Source organism: Tubulanus polymorphus, chromosome 4 (assembly GCF_964204645.1).
Source record: "Tubulanus polymorphus chromosome 4, tnTubPoly1.2, whole genome shotgun sequence".
Classification (NCBI taxonomy): Eukaryota; Metazoa; Nemertea; class Palaeonemertea; order Tubulaniformes; family Tubulanidae; genus Tubulanus; species Tubulanus polymorphus.
In genome coordinates, this window is record NC_134028.1 from 5,718,247 (window position 1) to 5,736,859 (window position 18,613).

At 38.3% G+C, this 18,613-nt stretch overlaps 3 protein-coding genes across 3 annotated transcripts; 1 reads left to right on the top strand and 2 right to left on the bottom strand.

The window, feature by feature from the left end:
* Window positions 1–262: 262 nt before the first annotated feature.
* On the bottom strand, window positions 263–1,895 carry LOC141904095 (intraflagellar transport protein 27 homolog). Its single transcript, XM_074792554.1, has 7 exons — window positions 1,790–1,895; window positions 1,452–1,531; window positions 1,294–1,353; window positions 1,155–1,214; window positions 700–823; window positions 512–621; window positions 263–436 (listed from the first exon to the last, which is right to left on the bottom strand). Exons 1-7 carry the CDS (start codon window positions 1,824–1,826, stop codon window positions 338–340), a joined length of 570 nt encoding a protein of 189 aa, XP_074648655.1. The 5' UTR covers window positions 1,827–1,895; the 3' UTR covers window positions 263–337.
* Window positions 1,896–3,132: 1,237 nt separating this feature from the next.
* On the top strand, window positions 3,133–5,887 carry LOC141903445 (meiotic recombination protein DMC1/LIM15 homolog). The gene is made up of 13 exons (XM_074791561.1): window positions 3,133–3,189; window positions 3,379–3,423; window positions 3,510–3,560; window positions 3,740–3,835; window positions 3,905–3,987; window positions 4,071–4,165; window positions 4,245–4,317; window positions 4,429–4,520; window positions 4,602–4,675; window positions 4,786–4,900; window positions 4,995–5,055; window positions 5,513–5,629; window positions 5,818–5,887. Exons 1-13 carry the CDS (start codon window positions 3,133–3,135, stop codon window positions 5,885–5,887), a joined length of 1,029 nt encoding a protein of 342 aa, XP_074647662.1.
* Window positions 5,888–6,554: 667 nt separating this feature from the next.
* Window positions 6,555–16,318, bottom strand: LOC141903584 (uncharacterized). The gene is made up of 19 exons (XM_074791771.1): window positions 15,986–16,318; window positions 14,861–15,019; window positions 14,748–14,780; window positions 14,278–14,420; window positions 13,493–13,750; window positions 12,745–12,948; window positions 12,374–12,431; window positions 12,216–12,289; window positions 12,051–12,127; window positions 11,788–11,934; window positions 11,615–11,692; window positions 11,369–11,412; window positions 11,085–11,280; window positions 10,399–10,662; window positions 9,641–9,725; window positions 9,445–9,560; window positions 9,035–9,202; window positions 8,400–8,492; window positions 6,555–8,308 (listed from the first exon to the last, which is right to left on the bottom strand). Exons 1-19 carry the CDS (start codon window positions 16,255–16,257, stop codon window positions 8,192–8,194), a joined length of 2,586 nt encoding a protein of 861 aa, XP_074647872.1. The 5' UTR covers window positions 16,258–16,318; the 3' UTR covers window positions 6,555–8,191.
* Between the last annotated feature and the right edge of the window lie 2,295 nt (window positions 16,319–18,613).

Below are 18,613 nucleotides of genomic sequence, written 5' to 3' on the forward strand. Positions count from 1 at the left end.
TCTGGATAAGACCAAAATCTGGATTTTAGACCAAAATTTGACACTCATCCTCTCAGAATTTGCGAGATCCAACTAGTAGCCTTTGACATGTATCCGAGAAATGCGTTTTTTTGTCTTCTGGACCCAGGCGTTCCAATTTTCCTAGATCCGCCCCAGGATGGGTGCACTATACACTAGTTGAACATGTATACATAGCTACAGCAGATATACTCAACGAATGTACTCAAAATTGAAATTCAAGAAATCTTTATTTGCAATGAAACAATTGAGTGTGGATAAATGAAGGATATTGTGTTGTGATGGACGGACTACTGGGGTTGTTATTTCAAGAGATGTGTTACACCAATGATTTGAATATATCCAGATCCTCGTTGTATGATTTGTAAAATTCGCCAGCCAGATAGTAAAACGGTGCCTCGACTTCCTGCATTTCTTTCTAAAAATACAAATATATGCCTTTGTTATTTCATGGAATCGAACTTTGAAATTTGGCACTGTTTTGAAGACTTACCGATGAGACTTCGAAATATTCCAAACCGTTATTCATAGCAAACTCTTTTCCCTGTTTCGGTGAGATGACTCTCCTTTGATCCAGATCAATTTTATTCGCGACTAAAGCTCCTAGGCAGGAAAGACAACGACGGTTAAGATAGAATTTTAAGACTTTTTGAAATCCGATGAAAGGATTTGATGCGTTACCGGATATTTTACAGTCTGGAGATGGAGCCATCTTGCGCACTCTTTCTAGCCATTTGCTGCAGCTTGAAAACGATGTTTCATTCGTGACATCGTAAACCAACATCACCAAACTAGGATGATCCCACTGTAACACATTGAAAATATCGTTTACAAGCTTTACTGATTCAGTAATATAGGCCTACCAAATTTGTCATTTCAAAAACGATATTCTAGTGATCCTAACGAACACAGAATCCAATGAAAATGGGGACCGATCTAAGGGATAAAAGCCACAGATAAAAGCTATGAGATACCCCTATATAAATGCGCTATAGTAACTGATGACCAACTTGCCCTAATGAGAAAATATTTGACACGGGCAATCGGACTAGTGCTTAGATCGACCCCCGTGGAAAGGTTTTGATCAACTAGGCTGATTACAAGCTGATTACCGGTAACTGTTTAGGTTTACTTACATATTTTTGAACGAGTTCTGAAAAAACTTCTTTTCCCGCTGAATCGTACATGAACAGCTCCTAAAAGTATAAAATATGTTTCTATGATACAAGTTATACTTTAAAAATTATGCTCCTGAATCATCGAATTGATAATTACCACACAATCCTGAGTCTCGGGAATATTCACTGATTTTACGCATAATTCACAACCAGTCGTCTGAAATCATTTTCAAGCGAATTACGAATTTAGTTATTAATCCATTCAGGCGATACAGTATGTAGGATAGCAACCTACGGAATAATCTTGCGACTTACCATCGTGTAATTTTTTGGGAAGTGCGAACCATCGCTATGAAAAACCTGCGCCAAGGCGCTTTTACCCACAGTTGAATCACCTGTTAAGAAAATAGATTCAGTACATTTCAATATTTCTTACACAAGTCAAGTGCGTACTCGGGTAGGCCCTGTAAAGAAGGGTTCTAGTTCAAAGTTATTCGAATCACAGAAGAAAGAAGGAAGATAGAAGAACCATCTACTAAGTTCCAATTCAATAAAAATGTCTTTTCGTAGTTAGTTAGTATAGTAGATCGAGGAGGATACATCTGTACTGTAGCGTAGGCTAATTAACTGCTATCTTATTTATTAGTTTTTACCGGTCACAATCAATTTAGCTCTTAACACCGTCGGCATCTTGAAAGGTAAACAAATCCAGAGTTTAGAAAGAATATGACAGTTTTAAGGACGCAGGGAAAGCTCGATGACGTCATTCAGGAATTCCCGTGAATTTGGGGGCAGCACCATACGGTCCCCTAGCGGAATTTCTGTGAACTAATAGGGCTAGACTGGCACTTCAGTGGCAACCATCAGTAAATAAGTGGAGAATCTAATAAAAGTGGAAATAGCAATCTAATAAAAGTGGAAATAGTAATCTAATAAAAGTGGAAATAGCAATCTAATAAAAGTGGAAATATATAGTACTCTAATAAACGTGGAAATAGTAATCTAATAAAAGTGCAAAATATTAATCTTATTAAAGTGGAAATAGCAATCTAATAAAAGTGGAAATGGCTATAGGCTAGTTGGGTTATAGAATTTGATTTTCGAGAACATTTTGGTCAATCAAGCGCACGTTCTAGCCCGCAGTATTACATTAGTTCGCAGAAATTCTGCTAGGAGACCGTACGTTTTTAGTTAGATAAAATAAGAATGTTCTTTCAGCACTTCCATATATTGGTGCCATGCCTCTAGGTGTCAGTAGCGGCTGGTACAAATTTGCAGACGATGCTTTTGATGCTGAAAATTAATTGTTTCGTTGATTAATTGTCATTTTCATCCCGTTCCTGGTAAATATAGGCCTAATCACGGTTGGAACAGGCCAGATGGATCAATTCAGATATATTCTTAATAAATCTTATTCAAAAAATGCAAAAACTAAAGAAGAAACTAAAATAACAGACAATAAATAGACACGAATTGACTTATGCCATGTCTGCGCCCAGGGCCAGGGCCCAGGGGCTGGACAGTCTTGTGCCTCCCACTGGAGCCAGCCCCAGTTTCCTGGAACCCTGTCTGGAATACTGACCAATACCACCCGAAAATTAATTTTTTTAAACTTATTTTCCTGTGCGTAACGTAGTAAGCCAAAGGCCTACGTCGTCAGGGCTAAATTTAGGTTTCACAAAAAACTTTAAACTCTTTTTGGTATAATTGCCATTATTGGTTACTTCATGTTTTAAATGAGGACGAAAATTCAAACTTAACCGTTTTAGGCTTAAACAATTTCGTGAAAATGGGCCCAGGCCTAATTGATTATCTCAAATCCATAGGGCCTAATGAGGCCGAGGGCGATTTAATGAAGAAGTCACAGGGGTCTAACTTCCTAACTCTTGAACTCACGTTTTATATGATATTCATTTTGATATTTAATAGAATTAATTCCTTTAATTTCTCTTTATCTCGTATGGTATCAGTTTTGAAGAGGGTTGTGCACCTGAAAATGGCTGAAGTAGAAGACCAAGTCGTTGAGCAACAGATTTCTGCTGAAGATGACGATGTAAATGGAACTGTAGAAAAATTACAAAAAACATTTAGCCTCCTAGATAATTTATTATGATATCAATTAAGAGATGATCAACAAAAGAAAGGAACAGAAATTGTTGGGTTCTCACAGGGTTTAGTTTAGAACTATTGAACTAACTTCAGAATACAAGATTTCATGATTCTTTTTTTTGTTGTTTTTTAGGAATCTTTCTTTCAAGACATCGACCTATTACAGAACCATGGAATTGTAAGCAGAAAACCTAATAATAATCCAAAGTGTATAAATCATGTAGTTTAGAGGATAACGTTTTAATCCCCCGATCTTATTTTCAGAACGTTGCTGACATAAAGAAATTGAAGCAATCGGGAATATGCACAATCAAGGTCATAATTTTCATTTAAAAAGAATAAAAAATCGAAAAATGATCCATCAATATCTCAATGAGTTGAGAAGATTATGAACCTTAATAAAGAATTTTACCCAAAAAAATCGAAAAATGATTTGCTAATCATCAGTAGGAGAGGATTCATAAATCTGTAGCCCTTGCATTTTATACCTGCAGGGAGTTCAAATGACAACAAGGAAGAAAATGTGTAATATAAAAGGCATATCTGAGGCAAAGATGGAGAAAATCAAAGAAGCGTCGAATAAACTAAGTGTAAGAATCGATCGATCTCAGTGATCTGTTCTATAAATAAGTGAATTAAAAATACATCAAACTTTTCAGGATCCCGGATTTCTGACAGCGCTGGATTATTCAGAGAAAAGGAAGCTTTGTTTCAGAATATCAACTGGTAGTCAGGAATTAGAGTGAGAACGGGGGTTCGAGAATTATACCTACCCAGCTTCTTTCATTCAGTGTCTTGTAAAAAGAAATCTATTTCTTATTTCAGTAAGCTGTTGGGTGGCGGCATTGAAAGTATGGCCATTACGGAAGCTTTCGGCGAATTCAGAACTGGAAAAACGCAGATTTCCCACACATTATGCGGTAATAGGTCGAGAATGTTTATTCCAAATTGTGAAGAGTGGATATTTAGAATTTCTTCATGTTTCATGTTATCTCACAGTGACTACTCAGATGCCTGGAGCTAATGGTTACACGGGTGGAAAGGTTGTTCTTATCGATACGGAAAATACATTGTATCCTTTATACTGTTTAATTAAATGGCTTCGAATTTTGAAGCTTTATGTGCGAACCTCGTGAACCCTGGCATCCCATTTTATCGTTCCTTAATCAGAGTTACGATGAAGTCGACCGGACAGGTTGAGGGATATCGCTGATCGGTTTAATCTGGATCAGAATGCTGTATTAGATAATGTTTTATACGCCAGGGCATATACCAGTAAGACATGATAGTTCTTCATAAAACATATTCCTAGATATTTAGCTACGCTTTCAACCATTTGAATTCATTTTTACCTAGGTGAACATCAGTATGAATTGTTGGATTATGTGGCCGCTAAATTCCACGAGGAATTGGGAGTTTTCAAATTACTCGTAAGTTCGAAATTCGGAGGGTCAGAATCCGGCCCTTCTTTCAGAAGTTGATAGTCGTCAGTTGTTCAGAAACATGACCATGAATCAGTATTTCTTTCTGATATTTACAGATAGTGGATTCGATTATGGCTTTATTTAGAGTTGATTACAGCGGGCGAGGAGAGTTAGCCGATCGTCAACAAAAACTCGCTCAAATGTTATCCAGATTACAGAAAATATCAGAAGGTATTAGGGGCCTTGTTTTAAAGCTCCTCGTTGGATATGGAGTTAAAACCTTAGAAAATATCTACAAAAATTCTATTCATTCAATATTTCTTAGAGTACAATGTGGCGGTTTTCATCACAAACCAAATGACTTCGGATCCAGGCGCCACGATGTCGTAAGTTCACTTTATTCTTTAGATATTTGGGGCCAGTTGTTTAGTTTTAAGACAAGTCTAAGACCATCTTAACTAAACTATCACCTTAAGACTAGTCTAAGATTTAAGACTGCATTTGGACTTGAGAAGTCACGACTGTGCAACGATGTGGTGCTCGTTGCTTGGCGTCTCCAGCTACCGCACTCGGGCAACTCCCGAGCGATCGCCGAGCAATTTCTCGGCGACAAGCAATTTTCCGTCGCCCAATATCAAACATGTTTGATATTGGTCGACACGGAGCAATTCTTTTCGACAACGAGCAATCGCTGTCGCCCCTTGCCGCAGACGAGCGATTTTTTGGTTCAACGCCAAGCAATTCGGGCGGTTGCTCGAGAATTGCTCGAAACTGTCGCCCGTGTGCGCCAGGCTTAAGATCCATGGTCCAATGTTAGTAATGCTGTCTCTTCCTCTGTTGTAGATTTCAGGCGGATCCCAAGAAACCGATTGGAGGTCACATTCTCGCACACGCATCGACTACGCGAATCTCACTGAGAAAGGGAAGAGGTGAACTGAGAATCGCTAAAATATATGACAGGTAAATAAATCATCATTCAAAAGCTGGAAATTTAGGCAACTTCAGAATTTTTATCTGATTGTACAAGGATTTGGTTTCAATAGACAAATAACTGTATTATTTTCGATGCTGTTTTAACAGTTTTGAAAATGTCTCATTACTGTCGTAATTCTTTCTTCATATTTCTTTTGTTTATCTGTTGATTTCAGTCCGGATTTGCCAGAAAACGAAGCTACATACGCAATAACTGCCGGAGGTATCGCAGATGGAAAAGAGTAGAATAGAAAATCAATAGATTCATAACTAATTAGGCAGCTGGCGATTTAAGTGCAATAGACAGCGTTGAACTGCTGATCCTTCAAACCCCGACTTTGTTATTCTATTGTTTTGAATGTTGATCAAGCTTTTTATTGATTGTGCAAGAAAAATGTCTGTGTGTTAAATGACTTTTTTATTTCTATTAATAAGTTAAGCTTTGTTTATCCTCAATATTTGTTGCTCCATTGGTTTTCGCTCAGTAGTCCTTCTACTTGCCGCCGTATAAACTAGATTATGAAAACGGATCAAATAATTCCGGATTAGGAAGTTCTACTGTGTAAAATTTCAAACCACAATTTACTCAGGACATTTTGTCTTAGTCTTATAACGTGGAATGTCCAGGGAAAACTCGGGGAATTTGTTCACGGAGTCCTGGCAGTGTGGCTTTCTCCACAGTGATCCTTTTTGCTGTACAATCTGTGGTACATCAGACACTTAGGTTCTTGGTGAAGGAATTTGTGAATGGACAAAAAGTGGCCACCCTGTTGGAACCTTATCGAGATGTACTACGAACGTCAGTGCAATTCCTCTTGCGGTGTTTTGGATGTCTTCGTTACGACGATATCCTACGAGAGACATTAAAGTCTCAACTACAGTTTCATTTGAAATTGACAAAAATATTATATTACCAAAAGCTGGTTACAAAATTCTATAATACAGTGCAAAATTTACAACGATATCAATGTTTGGCACAGTAGTGTTCGCTTGTTGTTTTTCAGGGGTTCGCCGTGTACCTCCCCATACACTTAACATAGGTACTAATTCTAGTGAAACGTCCCTGAAATCGCTCACTACAAACTGCACATTTGCATTTCACAAGCAAAAAATCATTGGATTTAAATGATGAACTAAGAAGCGACAATAAATTTGATATTGGATACCGTTAAAATCCTACTTTAAATCAGGGGAGTCGGATTTAACCACCTAAATTCAATGTTCTACTTGTACAAACATTTCTGAGGAAGTAATCGATTGAAAATGAAAGAAACATACACAAACCCAACAGTTTAAAAGATAGAAAATTTTCCCATTTCTAATTTATGATGAGTATTCGATACTTACTTCATGTAGGTTTAGTAAATAAATGCATTTATATATCGATATTGAAACTAGCTATTCAATAAACGCTGCTTGCAAAATATCAGAAGTTGAAATAATTATGCCGGATATGTTTACAGAAAACTGTTGGTTTCTCAATATATTGCACACTAGATAACCTACTCCGTCCAGCTCATTCCTAAAGTTCCATAGTGTAACAATAACTAAATTAACATTAATTGAGTACGGAGTTCATTACAAATTTAGTCGTACACATCTATACGTATGATCAAATCCTGATCTCTTAGTTTTCACATGTTGATTGTTCTATATTCAACCTAACTAGTTTAAGATCTAAGCCGAATTCTGAACTTGAACTCTTGACTAACCAGACCGAAAACCCAGTTGTTCATTGAAATTTTCCATTAAACAAATGATTTCCACAAAACACAAGTTCTGCTTATGGCACAATTGATGTCGAAAACATCTATCTCTGTTTTTAGTCATAACTTATAATAATATAATAGCATATTCCAGGTAATAAGGTTTTAATTTCGCATTTAAGAACAACATAAATATCAAAATAAATAAACATAACATGAAAATAAATACGAGCAGCTTGAAGCAACATAGACAAAATCTACTACGTGAAACAATAGATACAAGGGTAGATAAATAGGGGACCATTCATTTTTTAAATACCCATTGTTCGTAACGGGTAGAAAATTCTCGTTTACGCAATAAATGGATGATCCCCGGTGAACAATATATCAGCTTTTTGATGTTAGATTCATTATATAAGCAGTTACGATAAGCGACTAAACGGGAATATGAAATCATCGAATACATAAATTCCTTATATAATCTCAAGAGAAATAATGTCATCTGTGATCCAGTCATATTACCGGATTAACACAATACTTTTTTACCAATAAACTCATCGCCACCGTACCAGTCGGTAGACCTCTAACTCACCAACCGAATAAAATAGAATCTACTGCCACTATTAAACTGAAATAAACATTTCTAAGATTCCCATATTTTTGTTTTCCCCAGTACTGCGCTATCCCTGATTGTATCGAATATATACAGATTATACAAAATAGCCCACCCGTATTCAACTGTATTGTATAGTCGACACGTACATGCGAAACCATGATACACGTACATGTGACCTAAAATTGACATGTTTGTTCTCTCACGTTTCGTCCTCCAACTTTTCGCGATCTACCAGTTTTTCACTTTTCCGTGCACCCTGAATCTATAGATACAAGTATATTCCTCATTTCCGTGATTACTGTGAATTTGAAGCTCAACAAGCGGGTACGCGTCAACATTTGGTTCCTAAAATTGAAAAGTTGAAAAACGCCATCTTCATCAATGAAAAGGACCGGCGAATCGGAGAATTTTCAGTCTTCAAACGACTAATACATACCAGGACGGGGAATGTTTGTATTTGGGGTCCGTTTTCATTGTACGTATAATTGCCCAATATTTTACCATTTGGATCATATTCATTCATCAAACCCTGAAAATAAAACAGATGCAAACATATAGACCCTTACAAAAATCACCTTATGACATCATCAAAACTGCATTATTCAGAATTTATTTCTACCATTCTGAATAATATTGAACCCTTAAAATTATTCTAATTCTATGCAGCTGGGGAACTGGGATATGATTAAGAACTGACTCCGAAAAAACAGTCATATTGCATTGTCCGATCTAAGCACTTGTCCGATTGCCCGGACAAGTATATTCTCATCAGGGCAAGTAGGTTATCATTATCACTTGTCCCCCGGGCTGGTGCAATTTTAAATCACAAAGCTTTTTTCTCACTCGATACAATGGATGATAATCGGACTGCCTGTGTAGGGCAAGTAGCTTTTGGAGGGGGCAAGCGAAATTTCAGATATGCTTGCCCCCCGGGCAAGTGGCTTTCATTCCTTAGATCGAACCCTGATATTGAATATAATAAATGGAATGTGACTATCTGGCAAATAAGTGAAATCAAGGGAGGCAGACGTTATACCTGGAACTGGATCTACCAATAAAGAATGAACTTACGATAACGGAAAAGACTTTCGGAGCGCTGTCGATTTTACCGGATGGCGAGATCGATTTCGGGATATGTTCCATCGTAAACGCTGTCGGACGGATTACGGCCGACAGTTTGATGACGAGAAATCCGTGCGTACCAGCAAACGCCCAACACTGTCCCGGATTCACATCGGGCTAAAAATCACCAAAAAGATCGGATATGAAATTCCTACAACTTGAATGAATCCGAGGGTTTGAACACCAAAGAGACTTTCTGAAATCTAAGAATACTCTGTGCGCTTTTAGGTAACTTCTTTTGAAAAACCGTGGAAATATTCTGAATAACCATTGCATAATATTCTACTAAACACAGTCCACAGAGTTAAGACCGTAGACTGTGTGACCCGGGAACTCGGCCAGGCCTGTTTATTACCTACCTGTATAGCCGTTCTCGGCGAGTTATTCGTGTACCACAAAGGCAATCCGAACAATTCTATCAGAGCGGTTCTAGCGTTATACGTCTCTGAACAGCGAGTACTTATTATACTACCACCTTGAATATAGAACAAATTGAATAAATGATAATTTACGGTAAATTCAAAAGTTATATCACAAGAGCAGTGAATTCAGTACCGGATGATTCCAGCGCGTAGTCGACCATTCCAGTTTTATCAGCCATGAATACGTTGAGAGCCTCCTGCACTATTTGCTTCACATGCTGAAAGCGAACAAGATATTCGCTGATTGTTAATTTCTCTAGCTGAAGTTTTTTTTTTAATCTTAAAATAGGGATTGTCCCTGTTATTTATTTGGTTGGTAAATTTCATTTGATTTTTTGATTGGTCCCTACCAGACCCACCACACCTGCCGGGAGCGAAACAGGGGGTTTGATTTCGAAATCGGAAATCGAAGTACAGATTCGCTGATTGTTTAAGTGTGGCTACTGAATAATGCCCGGGAAGGATTGACTGTGCGTAAATACCCCATGACCCTTCTTCAGTCCAAATGTAATCTAGAAACAGGGTGGTCACTTTTATTCGCTTTTTTCCTACTATTCCGATTTATGCACTTCGTTTTTCATGATTATATCTGCAACGAATCCAATCAATTAACACAGTCGAATACATAAAACAGATAGAAACTGTTTGAGATTATACACGTAATATAACTACTGCCCTGACTTGTCCCTGATTTTTTAGCTTTTTTCAAAAATTCTCCGACTATTCCTTGATTTCCAGGTAAGTGGCCCCCCTAACGAGTCTTAAACCGGTTTGTCACTAGTGTTGAGCTGATCAATGCTCTTAAATCAAAGCCTTCACTTAACAACTTTAAATTTTCGATATTCAACAACTAAATTAGTTTCATTTTAATCGCGAGTAAGATATATCCACCTGTTCAGACATGGTGATGTTCGACGTAGGTGTAACGAACACAGTATTCGATTGGTGATGGTGACTTTTCTCCGTCTTCTCCAGAATGTCCTTCGTGATCGACGCGGCGAGCGCATTCAGATCGCCTCGACTGACGAAATGAGTTTCCAGCCACGAGCCGAGGTTTATTAGACCGGCTCCGGCGCTATCGCCACCGTGACCTCCACCGGAATCATCTCGTGATCCTGTCGAACCAAATCCGCCTCCCATATCACTTGAAAACAACTGAAAATTGAGATAATAATCAAACTTATGCAAATTATCACTTAGCCCAACAACGCACACGGCGCAGAGAAACACGGAAACAGGAGACAGAAACATGTTGCAGAACGTTTCCATGTATTGTGTGTGCATTTATGAAAAACCTGAAACAATGCTTCTGAGATCAAACATGTTTGATTCTGTGTTTCCCTGCATTAGGCTTTAGGCACCTGAATGAAGCTTAAAGACCATAAATTCAGACAATCTTCCATTTTCTCTTTCATACCAGTATATAAATATTTGAAAAGCCTGTACATACAATTGGGCATTTTCTCTAAAATATATCAATACTCAAGAAGGCCGTTCATGGGGCAATCAAGAATTTGCAGAACTCCTATATGGACCTAGATGGCATTTTTCCTAATTGTAGGAAATGCTGTACTTACTGATGCTAGAGATTTGGTGACATGATTCTGAATGAAGGCGATCAGTTCCGCGTCTGTTTTACAACAGTTTTTCAGCTGCGCGGTGAAACCTCGTTGAGCTAATTCGATACGTAGAATATCCGCGTGAAGCTTCTTTATTTGTTCTTGTACGGCCGAGATCTGCAAGCCGTGGTCGGTCGAGGCCCGAGACGACATACTGTAATGACAAACGCGCGATACAAATCAAAATATAGCGTTCGAAGATTTCTTTTGAAACTTACAACTATTTTACGGGCATTCAGTACCTGTTGATGTTAGAAGTAAAATGCTGATGCTGGGAATCGAGATCCTGAAATTACAAACATCAACAATAGGAAATTTCGTTCAATGCTTCAGAATTCATCGCACCATGCATCATGTCTTGATTCGAGCATTTGGATTCCAGAAAATTATGGCACACTCAAAATTTCATCCAATAAGTGAAATTACAGTAAACTAATCAGAATTCATCACACTATGAATTGAAGATTACAGTAAACTGTTCTCCTTACCACAATACGGTTATTGAGCACATTCAGTTTCAGTTGTAACGTTTTCAAATCACTTTCCAATTGAGATTCCCGTTCAATCTGTAGGGGATAACATATTATCAAGTATAGATATTCATCGAATCGCAACTTCTTTTAAAAGGAGGAACAAACGATTATCTGCGGGAGCGGCTAACCTGCTTAACTAAAGTGTCCGATTGCTTCTCGTCAGCTTTTCTGGAATATGATGCCATTTCTCGCGCTAAAATGACCAGTATTTTCGCTTCTATTTGTTCTTCAGTGAGACCGACGAACTGATTTCTAGATATCGTGCGTTCGTATAACTGAAACACAATCAAACTTGATGTAATTTTCTATCCAATAGACTGGGGCCAGTGTCCTGATACCCATCAATTCAGCTGCCCACGTATCAAAGTAAAATTTCGTAGAAATTACTTACATTGTTTGTATTTACAGCTGTTTTGCCTTGTGATAACGGCATAAACAAATAACCTTTCCTGTACGTTTCATATAAACCTGCAGCAGAGAATGTGACCGTTCAAATCATAATAATCTTCGCATAACGGTGTTACGAACAATGGATATACATGATTTCGATATTTACCAAGTAACAAAAGAGGTAAGAGGAATAATAACAAGAATGGAAGCACTCCACAGCACCTTGACCTATCAGCTCGCCTAGAAATAAAGATAAAGGTACATAAGTAAATTCAATTCTAATATACCGGCAGATATTTACTGGGTACTAAAGATGCCACTTACTTTTGTAGTAGCCAGACATCAAGAGCAGTCCATTTAGCTACCAGCCAATACCAGTTAGCTGCAATTGAAAACAAGAGTACATTCAGACAACAACTACCGGTACCAGATTTCTTTTCAGATTAAATCAAAAGCTATATCTATAATTTCACAAATTCTGTGAACGAGGAATAAAAATCCTGCTATATATGGACGTTGAAAATCAATCTATACGCATGATTTACTTAATCTCTTATGCGGGAGGCTAAAAATCTAGATGAATTTGAAACGCACACTATCTAGCTGGACAGCTGGTGGCACGGGGTCTTAGGGAGATATGTCGTAGACATCAACATCCTAGATCTGAATGTCGTGAAAATGAACTAAACGCTCACCGAACGTGGCAGTTAGCCAGGTAAACAGCGTCGATCCAGCGATAGATACCGACGCGGCTGATAGAGACTGAGATATCGACGATACTAGTGATTGCGTAGTCGATGCTCCGGAGACGACTGTAGCGTCGGTGCTGCTACGACTGGTCGTGCGAATCAACTGCGAATCCGTATCTGATCCGTAATCATCCATATCACCGTCCAATCCTATAATACAGAAAACATACAGACCAAATACAGAAGTGGACCAGTTGACATTGTCATGCTCGGAAAATCAGAAAATACGTAATACAGCATTGCCACAGTCGTGACTTAAGTCCAAAAGTGGTCTTAAATCTTAAGACTGGTTTTAAGTGGCTAGATTGGCTACAGAACTAAAATGGTCTCAGACTCAGTCTAAGCCATGACTATGCAACAGGGGCCAGTTGCATAGTCATGGCTTAGACTTAAGACCAGTCTAAGACCAACTTAGTTATATAGCTAATCTAACAACTTAAGACCAATCTTAAGATTTAAGACCACTTTTGGACTTAAGTCAAGACTCTGCAACTGGCCCCTGGGCCCTGATTTTTCCCACGTTATTACACTAATATCTCTAAATCTGAGGAATTTCTTAGTCCGAAATGTTAAGATTTATTCATTTCATATGAATCATGTATTGATCGAGAAACGCATGGTCATTCATTACATATCCGAATTTGCCCAAGTTTTCTAAGGCGAACAATTTTTCGATTTAAAAACTCGTACTTACCGTAACCGTGATCGATGGATCGCTTGTAGTCGACGTTGTTGTTGTTCATTTGATTCGTCGATCCGATTCGACTGGAAAACACCGACGATGACACGCTGGTCGTGCTCGCGTTCGACATCACCTCTAAATCTTTATCCTCTATGATACCCAGCTGGTTTGTGTATTGTTTCCGCGCGCTGCGTCGAACGGCCGATCTCGGCTGTTCGGACGACGCTCGACTCCCACCGCTATGAGGTATGCTGCTTGTATACGATTCAGCTGCAAAAACGAAAATATAACACTGTGAGATTTTAATTCAGACAGGACTGGGACCGGGGTATATGAAAAATCTCTTATTAACTTCTGTGTTCTCCATATGCTGGGATCAATTCTAAATGGGCTGCATTTATTGTTAAGAGTACGACATCATGACTGCTGAAGTAGCAAGGCTTTCAATCCCAAAAAATACAGAAACTTAAGCTTAATTTTGGTGTAATCTTCTATTTCTCGTAGGGGCAGCAGATATTACAAAAGGGGTGGCTGATTTTCAAAGGGTCACCCCTCTAAAACCTGTTGTGGAGAACACTGCTTACTATAGTTCTTTTAAAATCTTATTCTACAGCTAAATGAAACATTTAAAATAAACTAATCCAACCAATCGGTGTTCAGCTTTTAAGGAATTCTAACTAGGATGGCATTGTAGACTGGGAGTGCCGGTCCCCCCTACAATGTTGAGGTTCCACAGTTCGAATTCTTGGAATAAAATAAACCTACTACCATGTTAATTCACAGTGAATTTTACTTACCTGATCTATATCTGTAAGACTGTTCGGACATCATACTAGCCGACATATCGCTGTTAGTGTTAGCGCGTCTGGTATTAATACGGGCTCGAGACATGTTCGGCGGCGATACCTCCAGTACTATACTGTTTGATGAATACGCAGGCCTTAAATACAAAGCAACAATAAAATGAAACTCAATTACAAAGTCCACTGATTTGAACTGAGACTACAGACTACTTGAGGGCTGTCCATTTAAAGATGTTCAAGGTCGGGGGTTTGTGATGCTTGGACTTTCGTGGACAAGGGGAAGTTTTGGATGTGTAAAAAAAACTGTGGTCCTGAGTGAATAAAACTGATTAAGTGAAGGAAAAAAAAACCCATTATTTTGCGTGACTGGCAATCTGATGTCTTTAATTGCTTTTTGACACGAGGTTAGTGCAATGAGTAGACGTCTTTTAGGGATATCGACTTTAAGGTTGCAAGACACTTACCCTTCAGCATATGTATATCCAGTTTTTGGCGATCTACAATTAGAAAATTTTCTCAATATTGAACTAATCGGAACATAATTTGTGCAGTGTTTAAGCAAGAATATTTTACGTACATGTCATAAAGATCGTCGCTGAGTATGGTTCGCGCGACTGTTGACGTCGTACTGATCAGACTGACATCGCTGTGAACGAATACCGGCAGATGCAACAGCGAACGCAAATCGGTTTGCGAACCTCTAGATTCTTGCGGGGAGCCCAGCGATGACGTCGACCTGTTTCGAAAATACGACAAAAATAATCAGTATCGAAGTCAATACAGTTAGTGTATTCGCTCATTCTTATGTATGTATTTCTGGACCATAGTATAGAATATTTCATACTAAGAATCAGAAATTAAGTCTGAAATGTTTCCTTCTTTTCATAGATGTTTTAACTACAGTAAACCCAAGACGGATCCGATCAACTCAGATAACAGTTTAACGCAAACGTGTGATCAAATTTGTGAACTCTTCCTCCTAAAGCATTAACCATTCCTAGCATCATAGGGTCACCATACATATGCCCTATAGAGGCTCAACTAGCAGGTTGGTTAGTTTAAAAATTATGTAAATGTTAGTAAAAATGAATTATCTTGAAATCTATCATTGACCTGGGCCAGGTGCTAAGAAATGAAATTAAGATTTGCATGCAAAATATTTACAGAAAAATAAAAACACAGATGAATTAGTTTCTTCCAAATTCATCAGAAAATATATTTCATGATTTGACTAACTTCTGAGTCTAGAGGGGTGCGGTATCTACCATTTCCCCTGCCGTTTGAAATAGAGTATGCCCTTACTTAGGTGCGTGACGGGATCTTGGCTCCTTGTCTTTCATCTAAGTCAAAATATTTGATGAGTTTAAAAAAATCACATTTCCATTAGAATAGACGAATTCTGACTGATAAGCTTCTAAAGCATGCATACAGAACCAGCCACTAGGGATCACTGAAAGATCACTATTTATAACACTATCTAACTGCCAACTCTATAGGTCTACGCAGTCCAAGTACCATCTATATAAAAAGAAGTTCGTTTTTATAAAGTGGTACCTGGGATACTGTAACCTATCTTTCAGTTTGGATTCCCAGTTTTCATAACAGGCCCCTGTTGTGGTGGTAACAGCAAGATATTGAACATCCGATTGTGAAACTAAAGCCCAAGACTGGTCCGGTTACGAACAGCACAAAAAGAACTCACTTTCGACCACGGGTAGTGACCACCTTCTCCGTTATTTTCACAGAACGGTTAGTAGCACTTTTCGAAGTCTTTGACGTCGATTTCGATGAAGCAGGACTCCGTTGCTGCTGCTGCTGCTGCTGCTGCTGCTGCTGGTTTCTCATAACATGAGGCCGATGTCCCGACCTACAGACGGATCTAGTGATCCTACCTGCGGCGTGATACGCTATACCATCGTCATCTTCACCGGAAGATGTACAATAAATACACGGGGAAGCAGGAGTCCCAACCATTTCCCTAACTCATTACACAGTCTATCGGTTCAAATTAGATCAAACTACTTTTCCCACACACACAACATACAATACTCAACCAGCCTATGGTGCCACCTGGTAGCCAAACTATAAAACACATCATAAGCTAAAAATTTCATCCATTTTCAGTTTTTTTCTTAATTTGTTAACATTCAAGCCCGTAGAAAATTACAATTCCGGGCAGAGAATGAGTCCATATGAATCAATGTTGAGCTGAGACATGTTGATAGATTAAATATAGAATGTGCTTAGTTATGGATAGATGGCAGCACTAGTAAAGAGATTTTGGAGGGTTATTTGACTGGTGAATGGCAATCAAGCAGCATGCCAAAATCTTCTACCATAACAATTAACACTCAAAACTACAATTTATGTGAATCGTAATTTGTTCTAGGGTCTCAGTTACATTATCTTAGTCATCAAAAAAGGCGATACAAAAAAAATATCAACCAATGTAAAAATGTGTAAAATTAAATCTGTTTTTCTTGCTTGGTCAGCAGTCAAAGCTGTTCATGATAGTTGATGATATGATTGGTTTCAGTTTGGGATCTGGTAGCAGTGACCATCATCTTGATCACCCGGGCATCCCCAGGAATTTTCAAAGGGGAAGGTATTTCTATAGGCCCCTAATTTAAAAGGGCCGAATCATCTTTACTAACATTAGGGCTTATAAAATGAAAGAAAATTACTGCAAAATCATAGCGGCTTGACCTTAATGTTACGATATCGGAACAGACCGCATAACTTAGAAGAAATAGGCTGGTGAGCCTGTCTATCATGGCTCATGACGCCTGTATCATAACAGTAAGTACCGGTACTACCACTCATAAGCTAAGACCAGCCTTCTAAGTTCTAGGCCTACTTGTTTTTACCCAAACTGATATATTCATGATAATCATTGAATCTGACTGAGCTTGGTGATAGGCCTAAGGAAATTCCTGATGGATGGACTCTTCATCCAGACTCCACCCAAAAAATTTTGAATTGAATGAAACAGAAAGAAGTTGCCAAAATCTCCAAATAATCTAATATAGTAAGTAGGCCTAGCTTTCACCAAGAATCTTAGTGTCTGATGTACCACAGACACTAAGATGCGAACGACATTTTCTCGATACTTTTAGATCACTGCAGCTTTAAACCACCAGAAATCCAGTTTCACTAAACCGATTGTGAAAAATAAACTATCGTTACAAACCTCATACATTCAGTTTTCTTATTATTATATTCATTTGGAGGTTCATTCATCATAGTCTGTGCTTGATGCGATATAAATACAGAAATAGCAAAAATGACACCATTTTTTCACTTTGAAACTAGGCATTGTAACACTGTAGTTCGTTAGCAACAAGACAACTTGAGCGATGCGTGTCTCATCGCTAAACAGCGCATCATTTTTGTATCTTAAATTTAATCGTACTAAAATCAGATTTATCGTCAAAATGTTATAATGAACAAACGTAAGACATCATAAGGTTAGTGTAGATAGTTTATTCATCAAAATCGGTTGTTTATTTGCTGAGATATCGCAGTTTGAACACGGACAAAAAAGCCGACCAAATTCTGGTCGGCAACTGTACAGCGAATTTGAATGCACGCGTCTGGGTGGTTGGTTACACTAGGATCGTAGAGCGACGGAGATCACTGGTGGAGACAACCGCTGCCAGTGCTGGGTGAAGCCTAGCTAGGCCTAAATCTTCACAATAATAATCCTATTATTCGGCCCACTGAAAGTCAGGAAGTGGCTACACACATAAAGCAAAAAAGTCAATTCAACATAAAAGGCCAAAAAATTCATTTCAATCAATAATCGATACGACACCGAAACTGCGAAAGGGAAAGAGGCAAGAAGAACTTGAACTTTTGAAATTGAAGAAGGCGAAGAAATTTGAAACGAAGGAATTCAAGAAGACAGTCATCGTCAACGAACTGCCAAGACGTATCAAACACATTCCCCAAATAGCTAAATCTAATTTAGATCACACTTACCGTTGGTTCTTTAAAGTGTGCACTCGATAATATCTTGAGAGGTGCTTAGATCCTAAAAATCACCGTGAAAACAACTCAACCGTGAAAATTTCAACACAGCCTAATCGCCACCATTTTAAAATGCGCTCACCACGCGCGCGCCTGGATATTCGTGGTTTGAAGATAGAGCTGACACAATCATTCGAAAATCAGTACCATATATCAAAATTTGGGCCATATAAAATTCAAATTTACACAAATTGTCAACAATGAAGAGTTAATTATTGAAAAATTGCAAATAAATCAATGAATAAGAAATGAGCGCTACTTTTTGAAATTGTTCTACGTAGGTGGCGGCATCGTACGGTCC

Bases quoted from the DNA above. Each gene is read 5' to 3' on its own strand.
- LOC141904095 (XM_074792554.1), bottom strand. From the start codon at position 1,826: ATGCCGACGGTGTTAAGAGCTAAATTGATTGTGACCG. The intron at 1,532-1,789 runs GTAAAAACTAAT...TTTTCTTAACAG, and splicing joins AGCTAAATTGATTGTGACCG to GTGATTCAACTGTGGGTAAA. The intron at 1,215-1,293 runs GTAATTATCAAT...TTATACTTTTAG, and splicing joins CCGAGACTCAGGATTGTGTG to GAGCTGTTCATGTACGATTC.
- LOC141903445 (XM_074791561.1), top strand. From the start codon at position 3,133: ATGGCTGAAGTAGAAGACCAAGTCGTTGAGCAACAGATTTCTGCTGAA. The intron at 3,988-4,070 runs GTGAGAACGGGG...TTCTTATTTCAG, and splicing joins ACTGGTAGTCAGGAATTAGA to TAAGCTGTTGGGTGGCGGCA. The intron at 4,676-4,785 runs GTAAGTTCGAAA...TGATATTTACAG, and splicing joins TGGGAGTTTTCAAATTACTC to ATAGTGGATTCGATTATGGC.
- LOC141903584 (XM_074791771.1), bottom strand. From the start codon at position 16,257: ATGGTTGGGACTCCTGCTTCCCCGTGTATTTATTGTACATCTTCCGGT. The intron at 12,128-12,215 runs GTAAATATCGAA...TCTCTGCTGCAG, and splicing joins CTTACCTCTTTTGTTACTTG to GTTTATATGAAACGTACAGG. The intron at 11,281-11,368 runs GTACTGAATGCC...TTGTCATTACAG, and splicing joins TTTACTTCTAACATCAACAG to TATGTCGTCTCGGGCCTCGA.